General features: G+C 44.5%; 1 protein-coding gene across 7 annotated transcripts in view; it reads left to right on the top strand.

Annotated features, from left to right (window-relative positions):
- The window catches only part of npas1 (neuronal PAS domain protein 1), a 392,502-nt gene extending 379,732 nt beyond the window's left edge, over window positions 1–12,770 (top strand). For all 7 annotated transcript variants that reach the window (XM_048522247.2, XM_048522249.2, XM_048522251.2 and 4 more), the window contains one exon: window positions 1,318–12,770. In XM_048522247.2, coding sequence (XP_048378204.1) covers window positions 1,318–2,663 — 1,346 coding nt within the window. In that variant the 3' untranslated portion in view covers window positions 2,664–12,770. The remainder of the gene's footprint in view (window positions 1–1,317) is intronic.
- Window positions 12,771–12,773: the final 3 nt, after the last annotated feature.

The raw sequence follows: 12,773 nt of genomic DNA, 5'->3' as shown, positions 1-12,773 counted from the left end.
ATGGTAATCCAGAGGCGATAAGCTAATATTCTGGGGAAATGGGTTTGAATTGCACCATGCAGATGCTGGAATTTGAACTTGTTGTTAAATCTAGAGTTAAAAAGCTAGTCTAATGCCAACTGTGTAACCATTCTCAATGATCATAAAAATAATTTGCTTTTGCTAATGCCGTCCTTACCTGGTCTAGCCTACATGTGATTCCAGACTCAAAGCGAGATGGCTGACTTTTTTACTCTCTGAAGTGGCTGAGCAAGACAGTCGATTCAGGCGCAACTAAGAGTGAACAATAAATGCTGCCCTAGATGTAATGCCCACATGACATAAGCAATTTTTTTAAAAATGGCAATTCATCAGCTTTTTTTTTAATGGGATGTGGGTGTCAATGGCAAGGCCAGTATCTGTTGCCCACCCTTAACTGCCCTTGAACTGAGAGACTTGCTTGGGCTATTTCAGAAGCTGGTTAAGAGTTGGCCACGTTGTTATGGGTCAGAAGTCACATGTATGCCAGAAAGGACATAGAAAATGGGTCAGTTACATCCACTGTCACACTATAGAATTGATGGCCTTTGCACTGCCAGTCAAGAGCTTAAGTAGCTTAATTCGCTACTTAAGCAAAGGGAATAAAGATAAAATATGAATTAATAGTATAAAAACAAAATACTGCAGATGCTAGAGATCTGAAATGAAATCAGCAAATGCTGGAGAAACTTCAGTCTGGAAACCTGTGAAGAGAGAAATAGACTTAATATTTTGAATCTAATAGACATCTATAGGTCTTTGGGTCTCCTGAGGAACTGCACTGATAAAACAATGAAGTAGAAACCTGAAGCAGGAGTAGGCCACTCACCCTTTTCAGCCTGATCCACCATTCAACATGAACCTGCTGATCAACAAAACTCACACCCTCGTTTCTGCATTTACTCCTATGCACTTTGACCCCTTTAGCCCTAAGAGTTACATCTATCGCCTTCTTGAAAACATTCAACATTTTGGCCTCCACAACTTTCTGTGGTGGAGAATTCCACAAGCTCACCAGGTGAAGACATTTCTCCTCAGATGGCCTACCCAGTATCCTTAGACTGTGACTCCTGCTTCTGGACTCTTTGATCATCAGGAACATCCTTCCTGTGTATAGCCCTGTTTAGATTTGTTAGAATTTTACAGATTTCTGAGATCACCACCATAATCTTCCAAACTCCATTGAATGTTAGTCCTCATTGGCAGATTTCCTTCCCTGTAGGAAATTGGTTTCTTGGTGCCACATTAATGTTGCTTATATGTTGATCTCCTTCCTTAATTTCTTCTGTTTCACTGTAGAAAGGGACAATCCAAAAGACATTGGGAAGCGAAGCAATTACGAGAAGGGGACAGAGCCCCGCACAGAGGGCTGGAAACGATCAGCAAGCCAGTCGGAGGAAGAGTTGACTTCGGCCAAGGATGACAGTGACACCAGCCAGCCCGACGACTCGGACAGCGAGGGGCCAAGCGCCGGGAGGAGGAGCTTCATCCTGTCCAAGGTCAAGCGCATGAAGGTCGAGGGGGACAGTGAGGTGCGGCCAGCAGCCCGCGAGTCCCGGAGCTCCCTCCCCAGTGGCGGTGACGGGGACACAGATAGCTCGGAGGATGAAAACGGCGGCTTAGCCAGTAAGCCCCAGTACCTAAAGAGGAAGAAGAGGCCTCGGGAAAGCTCGGCCTCCAGGGCCAGGTCGTCAGACTCACCGAGCCCAGGCGCCTCCGACTTTGGTGGTGGAGGAGGTGGAGGTCGGACCCCGTCCAAACCCACACCTGACCGTATCTCTCCCCTGAAAATCAAGACTGAGGCCACTCAGCCCGTCAACTTCGATAACAACAGCGCAATCTGGAACTTTCCACCCAACCGCGAGGTCATGAGGAGTGAGCTGCCTTACCGCTTGGCGACCTCAGAGCACTTTCACCCAGTACCAACTCTTCACGTTGCCATCCCAGATTCTGTCCTGACGCCCCCAGGGGGCGCCGATGCCAGTGGTGGGCAGAAGACTCCGTTCAGCAGCCCCACCTCGCCACCCCCTGCTGCCCGGTCAGTCTTGGCGGCAGGAGGAGGGACGGGAGGGTCATCGGATGCCCTGTCACCTCCTCTGTCAGGCTCCCCCCGTGAGGACAAGGCCCAGGCAGTGGCCTACGCACACGAGCTGGAGATGGTGCACCAACGGCGGCTGCACGCAGTGCTGCCATTGGTGACCCCTCACCCTGTGAGTGGAGCTGGCCCTTCCTCTTCCCCCTCCTCCTCCATCGTCGTCGGTGGTGGCAGCGGTGGCCCCCCACCTCAGGGCCTCTACACCACCAGCACCATCCGCTATGCGCCAGCCGATGTCGCCTTGGCCATGCAGGGCAACCTGCTGCCTGCTGCTGCCGCCATCAACTTTGTGGACCTCAACGCCTCTGCCTTTGGCGGTGGCGGTGGCAGCACTGCTGATTCAAAAGCCCAAGTGGAGATGATCTACCACCATGTTCAGCGGCTAAACATGGCGGGGCCCTTCGCCAGCCCCGTTGGTGCAGCTGGCTTGACCCAGGTGCCAGCAGGAAGCGTCTTCACGACAGCCGAGGCCCTGCTGTCCACCCTTCCCTTCCCCATGAACACGGGCAGTATCCATGCCCCCCAGACTTTGGAACGCAAGGAAGATTGACCTCTTTTGACTCTGCACCCTTGGGCGGCTTCTCTTGAGTGTGAGAAGGGGACAATCTCCTAAATCTTTGAAAAAAAAACTAGGTTCAAAGTTGACCCCCACCACCCCTCCATTTTTTTTAGTTCTGGAGATGATGGACCTCATTCTATTATTGTTTTTCCCCATTATTTTAACTTCCTTTTTAACCAATCTCCTCAAATCCCATTGAGTAAAAGCACTTATTTTTCATTTGGCTCTTGGCCCGAGAGAGGGAGAGTCCAATCGAAGATGGACAGAAGCCCAAGGCATCGCTGCTGACCAGATGGAGTACCAATGGGCGCCATCGCTTCCAATACCCCTGGAGACCTGAGAAAGTTGGTCGGGGGAGGCACTCCTGTTGGATGGAGGTTGGGATGGGGAGGTGCATCTTAGTCTGGGCCACAAGGCTCTGACTCCGCCATCCCCGTCATCTCTGCGCCGCTTGAGCACAAAGCTGACTCACAGGGAGAGCGAGAGTGACCAAGCAAAACTTGTAGCAGACATTTTGGGCCTGTGTCCTTGGACCTTGCCCGCTTGTTGTCCACTTGGGCCTGTGGCCTGAGCCTCATCCAGTCATTGTCCTCTTGGCCCTGCTGTGTGTATACTGTACAGTCAGTCGGTAAAGATTGTAAAAAGGGAAATTGAAATGAAATGTCTCCTTTGGACGGATGGGAGGATTGCAAATAAGGCCGGACCCAGTGGGGTGAAAATGGCCATTATGGTATCTTGTTGTCATTGGTATTTGAGACGTTTTTGGGACAGACTGGTACCTTTTTCTGGGGAATGTGCCCTTCCCATAACACTGGATCATGATTCCAGCCTATCTCTCAACGGTCGGTATTAATCCTCGGGGAGGGAAATGGGCTGGGGTGGGTGGAGATTGGGCACCCAAGGGGTTGGATGTAGTGGTTTGGATATGGGGAGAAGAGGAGTCACTTGAACACCTACAGTCGAGTGTTTCCGTGTTAAATTGGTGTGGGTTTGCATCATGACCCAGACGTTGGTGGCTCATCTCATGTCCACGTCTCTGCCAATTGATGCCACAAATTTCTGCAGACATCCCTTTCTGCCAGTGGCAGAAGGTGGGGCAGTTTGTTTAACTGGTGTTTGCCCCTTTCTTTAATCATCTTGAGGTAATAATGCTGGGGAAGATTTGCATATCCTTCGAGAAGTGGTAATGCCAGGATCAATCCATGTCATCTGTTAGTGACTCATGCAGAGGGAGGCAAGTGATCCAAGTTTTGCCATCAAGCTAGGTTGCCTGGCTGGGGTTGTCACTCAGGACCCTGTGCTGGGGGAGGAGCAGGTGGGCAGGGCAGGATGGAGTCATCCATTAAGCGCTGGCACCTAGCCAAGATGCCAGCAGGTGCCAAGTACATTTGTTTTAGTAAAGATTTAAGAATGAAGGATGGGATTAAAGATCACCTTAATGATGTTTGGTTAACTAGTTAGCCCATTGGGTTGGTCAGAGCCTCAGGCAAAAGGACCAAGAGGGCATTTGGAACTAGTTTGGACTTACCTGGGACGAAACACATCAGAGATGGATAAAGAGAGAGTTGGGTGTGAAAGGGAAAGGAGTGACAGTGAGAGAAGGCAGCAGAAGGAGTCAAGCAACATTGAACATTCTTTTTCAAAAATATATTGAAACCTTCTGGTTCCCTGACCTCTTGCTCATCCGCTCACCATCTCCCTTTTCCTTACTCAGCTGTGGTAAAAAACAGTATGCGAATTGGAAACCGGTCTTTCATCAGATAGTGACAGATCATGAGTGAGTGGAGTAGCTCCTGCAGGACTGGGGTTAAGGTATACGGTTGAGGTATTTCAGTGGAAGCTTTACTGTGTCTCTCATTGTGCTGTATACCTATCCTGGGAGTGTTTGATGGGGACAATGTAGGTGGACTCTGTATCCAACCTATAACCAGAAGAAATTCCCACTGGGTGTAAAAGGTATGATTCTATTCATTTTCTGTTAAAAACCTCCAAATTTAACAAGGCACAGATGACCCCAGATTGTCAACAGTGAGGAAAAGCAGAACAGTACCAGTAATATGATCTTTAAGTTTTGTGCAGAATCACGGACTGTGATCTTTCCAACCCTTAAGTTTTACCCAAATTCTGCTGAAAATCGCCCCTTGAAAATGTGGAGTAAGATTTGCTGCAGACCTCTGGTCAGTTTCCTTGGAAATAAAACTTGATGTCATGGTCATTGTGGGCTAGTCAACATGAGGGGTGCAGTTGCCAATTGCAACGCCTATACCAATTGCCCCATCTAAGATGGCCAAGTCAGTACAAGTTTGAGATTGGATGTGGCAAATCTGAGCCAGTATAATATTGATGAGTACAACTGCACCATCCCTAAAGCCATTGGCAGTGATACCGGGTTGGGGGAGGATGCACTCTCAATTTTAGTACAATCTGAAGTCCTCGGAATGGTAAAACTGTTCTCGAGGTTACACTTTGTGAGACAAAACAGAAATTACTCTTAGCCTTTCCAAAGAAAAACAGACACATTTGAAGGACATGCACTTACATAGCACCTTTCGCAACCTGAGGACGCCCAAAAGCACTTTACAATCATTGAAGTACTTCTGAAGTACAGACACTATTCTACAAACTTTGTGCACAGCAAGCTCCCACAAACCAGGGTTAATGATGTTGGTTGAAGGATAAATATTGGCTTATGGCTCCCCTTTCCTTCAATGTGAATTGGATCACATGATCATTTACCTGAGAAGGGCCTTGTTTTAAGGTCTGACATGAAAGATGGCATTTCTGACATTGCAGCACTCCCTCACTACTCATTAGATTCTGTACTTGGTTCCTTAGAGTGGGATTTGAACCGACAACCTTTGGATTCTAAGGTAAGGGGCCAAAACCCTAAGGCACTGCTGACACTCAGAATTGATGCAATGCAACCGCAGTTTATGAAGCCACGGTTTATGGCGGAAAGATGTGTGTTGTTTGACTGTATATTGCATTCAGTAGTGTGTTGTTTGACTGTATATTGCATTTCACAAGTTGTCGTTTGTTGGTCTAAGGCATCTTGTAACAGCAATGATGAACATCCAGGTGTGGATTAATTTTGGCAGGGATAGCGCAGGGCAGGTTGGGGTGATTGAGAGATATTAATTAGTTGATTAAGTTTGAAAGAACAAGGGGGTTGTGATTGTTTCATTCCCTTTCAAAGGAATAGCACAACTTACACCAAGTCCCTACCTGACTGACCCCTATAATAGGTCATCCCACATGCCAAACATTAGCATTAAACTGCTTGCAGAGGGCTGCAGTGTCCTTCATAAGTGAAGGCACAGGATTACACTGATTACAGCAAAACAACAGTACAGACAAAGGCCATTCAGCCCATAATATTCTTGCTGTGTTGCTGTAGAGCCTCCTGCCGCTTCCACTGTATTCCTGCAGCTCTGCAAGGTCAAGTGCACGCCCCAATTTCAAATCACTTATCGTATCTGCTTCTATCACCTTCACTGCAGGCAGCAGGTTCCAGGTAATGGCCAACCTCTTTATCAAACAGTTCTTCCTCAAATCCCCTCTGCATCACTTGCCCAAGATTTTAAATCTGTGTCTTAATTATCCTGATATCATTGGAGAATGCGGAACATTACCCAGTCTAAATCCGTTGGAATCTTTTGAACCTCTATCAAAACATCCCTCAATATCTTCTGCTCCAAGAGCAATAAGCTTATCTTCTAAGAATGGTTACAGCACATAAGGAAGCCACTTGACCTATGCTGACTTTGTAAGAGCTGCTCAGCTAGACCCACTATCCAGTGTTTTTCCTGAAGCCCTGCAATTTTCAACCCCTCTTCACATAGTTGCCAAATTCCGCTTTGAAAGCTATGAACAGTTTCACACAATACAACTGAGATCCAAGAGGAATAAAATTAGATACATTCGTAGCTCCTCAGGTATGAAGAATTTTGCACCTACTTTCAGTTTTGGTGGAAAGTAGCAATGAATTATCGTTATTGCTGGGAAGAGTTACATGTTGCCAAAGCTTTTTGTTTTGCACTCTCATGACAAATGCAATCATGCCAAATTTTAGATAATCACAATGGTTTGCATTACAGAAGAGTATTGATTGATTAGCAAGTTGAGTCTGACCAAGGAATGACATGAAGAAAGCAATGGTGAACTATAAGCTTCCCACATCCCCTGGTAATTCCAAAAAAGACAGAAGAAATGAATGTGTTCCTTTTGTTTTCATAGAAGACATTCCTAATTTTTCTTTGTCATTATGTTTATTTGAAATTTGGCTTTCTTACATTTGTCCTGATGAATGCAAGATGAAAGCAATGGCGATGCAATTTTCTCTTCTTGGAGTTATTTAAACATTTATGTGCTGAATCTAAGGAGGTGTGATTCACGTTTAATGATTAAAGTCATCCCCTTAATCAAGCAGCTTTTACAATTGTATTTTAAAATGTCCAGTGCTTACTTTGCGCCAATAGATGGTGGCTAACTGCAGAACTTGTTTCTTACTGCAACATAGATTTAGCCCTTAAGATTTCAGAAAGGTCCATGAAGTGTCTGGACTCTGGTGGTCAGTTTGTTTTCAATGGCTAGAATACTGTGGTAGTAAAGCTATTCAATGTCAGTTTTGTTACTGTACGTATTTTGCTGCGGCGTACAGATCCTCTGGTCATTCCTCTGCACCCTGCAATCCCCTGTTTTCCATTCCAATTGCCTCCGATTTTGAACTCAAGAAGCCTAGTTTCTTGGAAAAATAAATACACAAGGTAGTGACCCTTTGATTCCTTTATATGAGCTAAGAGGAAGAATAAGACCTCTTTTCTTTCTAAAGCATCCTCCACCTATAAGCAGCGCTTGTCCCTCAAGGTGTTATGGAAGTGTCACGCTGCAGAGGAGGCCGCTTAGCCTATTATGTCTCCACCCAGCTATCCAATCACCATTATGACTTAGTTCCAATCTCCTGTGTTTCCTCATTTGCTTGCACATTGTTTCTATTCAAATATATAATACATTATTAATATATTATTAATAATTTATGTGTTTGTGCCATTGCTGCTGGAAATCTGCTGGTCCTGCCCATGGCTCAGATCCTTGACATGGGCAAAACCCTCTCATGGGGGTGACCACCCTTAAAATCTCTAATGAGCCTCAAATGAACATAATTTTCATTTAAATGATCTTTTATATTTAACTTTCTTTTTTGTTATGTGTTCCTTGCTAATAGCACTTTTATTGAGTGTCTTGTATTAACTTTGATTTTATTTCCAACTGTTGGGGTTTGTTGCAAGTGATGATTCCAGGCAACCTCCATGTACATGCAGCTTGGTCATAACCAGAGTCGGGGTGGGGGGGGGTCCTGTTGTACAGATCATCAGGTGACAAAGAAACAACTTGTATTTAGATAGCACCTTTCACTGCCCAGGATGTTTCAAAGCACTTCTCACTCTCTGAGGCACAATAAGGTTCCACAAGCAGCAATCAACTAATAACCAGATGCCTTCTATTGGCAAAGACATAACAATTAATTACATCAGTCCACTTTTCTAGATCAAGCTGTAGAATCTTTTATGATTAGTCTGAGTGGTTTAGTATCTCATCTGAAAGATGGTATCTGCAGGAATGCAGCACTCCCTTAGTACAGCACTGAACTGTCAGTGTGGGTTAGCTGGAAGAATGCAAGTTGAACTCGAGTGCTGCTTACTGAGACACGGTAGCATGGTAATGATCAGCTGGAGGACTGTGGCCTGGCCTAGTCTTTGATATATGAATCCATCAAGACATTTAGATCTGATCTCCATTGCCAAAACTCAAACCATAAAGCTTATCCTTTCCAAAGACAGGCACAGACCATCTCAAATCAGTTGTTAAATTTCAAGGAAGATTAAACCTATCTTAATTAATTCTTCTCTGTATTCAAATACCTTCAGTTGAAATACTTATGCCTGATTTGAAAATTAAGGACGTGTGTTGCTTGTGGATGTGATAGAGTAGCAGCAATGTTAATGGATTAGTTTTCCAGTCTGAAAACATTAAGATTTCAGTTTTTAAATTCAGCTTTATTCTCAATAGGCATAAAAGTTAGGAGCAGCAGTAGACCATTGACCTCTTCAAATCTGTTCTACCGTTTAGTCCGATCGTGGCATCAACACCAAGTTTCCTTCTTGCACCCCATATTCTTTGATTCTCCAAGAGACCAAAAATCAGTCTGTTCCAGATTTAGGTAAGGAAATCTATTGTTCTTACCCAGCCTGACCTGTGTATGACTCCAGACCTATGCCACCTGGGTTGTATCAAGGGCAAACCAGGACTGGTAAATAATGCAGCCTTGTCACATCCTGAAAATAACCACGGAAATGAAGGGGTTGGTGGGGGAAATACCTCAATGTTATTCAAATTTTGATCCAGAAACTAATTCCAGTCCATTCTTTTAAAGTTAAGATGTAAAAGATTACAATGGAGATCCATTATTGTTCAAAATATTTGGTAATGATGTTTTAAGGGTTAAAGGATAATTAGTTATTGTTTGTAGATTCATATCAAAGGAATGCCTCTCCTATGTATTGTACTCTGGTTAGCAGAATCCTGGTGGATTTCTCTCCCCTCTGTGGGATTGAGACAGCACTCTATCAGTCCTGTGGCCCTGCATTTCATCACATTGGGCAGATCAGTGCACCAGAACCCTAGGCTTGTGGTCTGGGCATATGGTTTCAAAATCCCCTCCATAACAAATGGTGACATTTGAACTAAATAGAATCTGGAATTAAAAAAGCTAGCCTAGGCGGCGACATCACATTTCATTTATGATAAAACAGCATTCAGTTGCTAAGGACTTAACCTCTGGAATTATTTCACAGAGCCCCTACCTGCCAATACTTTCTTGAATATGTCACTTAAAACCGACCTGTTCTGCTCAGTTGCCTCATCATATGACTCAATGTCAACCTTCTTGTGGAACACCACTACTTTCATTCACTATGTTCTAAATAAATGCAAGTTGTTGTTTCAGCTGCAAGTGTTTTGTAAGTGATTCTCCTATCTGCACTCCACATGCATTCTCTCAGAGAGGCGAGGAGTTGCACAGGTCAGGGAGAATTGGCACATCGGTAGTGCGCTATTTTTGTCTGCAGATAAGGTCCTACACCAGGTTGCTAAAGATTGCTTCCAGGCTAGCTGGGATCACCAATGCATTCCGAGAACCCCTGGCCCTCCCCTGAAGCCACCATTATCACAAGATCCAACCACCTGCCCACCATTTGTGGAGCTGAGAGTCATCTCTCCCTCTATTCCCCTAGCCTCCTTTTCTGGACAATCCTTGGATATTGCTGTGAGTAAAAGCCAAGGGAAAATTCCTGTGCCAGGGCAGGGGAGAGACTTTCTCAACACTTTGTTATTTTTAACTGGTGGATGTTGAGAAATATTTTTCGACTGAGACAAGAATCATTCAATTGGGGATTTAGTCTGTTCACTTTATGGGTACGGGGTAGCTCCCCCTGCAAGAACGGACATGGCAAGAGGCTGATGGTGTGAGATGGAAGAATTTAGGTGAAGTGACTTCCAGGAATGCCTCCACACAAGGCTGACTCCCTAGGCCTTATGAGCTACAAACCAACACAGCAGGTCTGCTCGCATCTATTGAGACAGAGAAACAGAGTTAAGGTTTCAAATCCAGTCTGACTTTATTTTAAGAACTGAAAGAGGTTGGAAAATAGGTGGGCTTTTTATACTGTTAACAGGCAAAGAGGACTGAATGGAATAGCTCCAGATTATTTCACTGGAGCAGGTGCATGTCCGTTCATGAAAGCTACAGAGAGTGAATTTGTTTTTAAACACAGAACAGTTAAAGCACAGAACTATGCCATTTGACTAATCGTGACTAGACCTACTGTCTGTGAGAGCAACTCCTCTAATTCTGCTCACCTGCCTTTTCTCTGTGAATTTGCAAACTTTCTATCTTCAATTTATAAATCAATTCTGTTTTGAAGGCTCCGATTATTTTTGCCATCTCATGGTATTTTTTTTCCAACTTTCATCTTACACCTTTGACTTGTCACTTGGGACCAGCTAAATTGTCTAACTCTTGCTCCATGTAGTGGAGCTCATGAAGGTTTTCAAGATTGGTGTTGGCTCATGTTGCATTTTCAAGTGGGTGATTTTGTTTCAGGTTGTGATCACAGTGTATATTTTGTGACAGAACAGATATTTTACTTGCTGCGTTCATGTAATGCCAGGCGATCTAACACTGCATCCCAAGGAGTCTGGTGGGGGAGGGAGATGGCTACAGAGGAGTTGAGGGGAACGGTCACAAAGCAAAGATTTAGCCCAGTTCCATTTCTGTATATACCAAGATCTTGAAAATCTGACAAAATAAGAAAACGAGGAAGGATGGGCATTTCTTACTGTGAATTGAAGATTCCAATTGTTTCTGGTGACACCCTTTGGAATTTTGGTCACTTTTAGAATGTAGGAAAACATGGCAGATCTTGCAGAGCAATCATCAGATATTCTGTTTTCCTGATAGTTTAGAGAGGCTAATGATGACTGTAAAATCATTGTCATTTAGGGAGGGAAACTTACCATCTTTACCTGGTCAGGTCTATATGACTGCAGACCCACAGCAAGTCTTAACTGTCCTTTGGGCAATCAAGGATGGCAATAAACGCTGGCCCAGCTAGAGATGTCCACATTCCATAAGTGAATTTAGAAAATGACTGAAAGCACCAGGAGAGTGGTGACATCCCTGCTCTTCTATTCAAAATACTGCCACAAGCTCTTTTTGGTCCCTTAAAGGAATGGGTGGTGGAGGTAAGCTACCTTTTCAACCCTCCAACTTAGAAAACTGAAACAGAACAAACTTGGAAATGGGAAACATCAGTTAGCGATGTTCCAGTGGCAGAGTTGTGTGGGACAGCTGAAAATGGAAATGCAGCCTTTGAGCAGTCCTTACATTGAAAACACCATAAAATGAAGTCTCTGGTGCACCTCAAAACAGCCTGTTATGCAGGCACAGCTCAGTGTCTTATCAAGTGACACAAACGGTGTGTGGTTCAAACAAGGACCCCCATTCGGGGGCTTTTCATGGGGGGAGAGGAAGCAGGGTGGTTATTCCACTTTGGCTGGACCAAAGGTGAACAGCCTTTCTCTGCTCCTGCCCGTGGGCAACTTCATGATATAAATTGACTAGAGTGATATAGGGGGAATTGTGTGCCCAGCTTTGACCTTCTTCAGTTAACCCATAGTCACCCACTATCTGAACCTGGACTGATTACTGTGTAGTTCAGTTTGTTGAGGGTGGGACATAGAGCGGTATCCCCATCAAAACCCAGACTGTCAGGAGGTTTAAGCCAATCAGCCTCTTGAGACAAACAGGGAATGTTGGAGAAACTGAGCAGGTGTGGCTAAATCTGTAGACAGAGACAAACTTTAGTGTGACTTCAGAATTCTTGAGGATGTTCCATTAGATCCCAGATACTCTTAATCTTAACTCCCACGTACTTTTCTTGTATTAGTTAATGCCCTTACCTTACAGAAATTTAAGAGATGTTAATGTGAAAAGCTCCCTGTATGAGTCATACTGGTATGTATGTCACACCCTGTCTCTAGAACATGCAAAACCAGAGCTGGGAGTGCAGTGTACTTGTTGTATTTTATGGTAGATTTACACTAATTGCATATTTAAGTGCAAGTGTGACAAAAGCTTCTGCAACTTCAATCACCGTAAGCCCCCATGGCAGTGGTGTCTTTTGGGAGGGATGTGGGAGTGAAAAAGGGAAAGTCTGTCTGAAAACGTTTCCTCGAGTGAGATGGAGAGACTGGAAAGCTGGCCTGCCTGTTTAATCCACACCGACTGGCTCATTGTTGCTTCTCACTGTACTTTGTTTGTAAAACGTAAACTGTTTCTAAAGCACTTGTCAATGGTGCGGGTTCCGACGCACTTCATTGCCCCCCCTCCCCCAACCACTGTGTAAACTGTATAAATGTTAAACATTCGATGTTGCCAGTCTGATCTGTGAGGGCAGACTGGCATTAAACTGGGGAAAAAAAACAAAAAAAAACTTGATTTGATCAAGGTTCAAAAACAAAAAATACAAACTAACAACACTC

The sequence above is a fragment of the Stegostoma tigrinum genome, chromosome 39 (genome assembly GCF_030684315.1).
Source record: "Stegostoma tigrinum isolate sSteTig4 chromosome 39, sSteTig4.hap1, whole genome shotgun sequence".
Taxonomy (NCBI): domain Eukaryota; kingdom Metazoa; phylum Chordata; class Chondrichthyes; order Orectolobiformes; family Stegostomatidae; genus Stegostoma; species Stegostoma tigrinum.
This window is presented reverse-complemented; position numbering and strand designations above follow the sequence as displayed.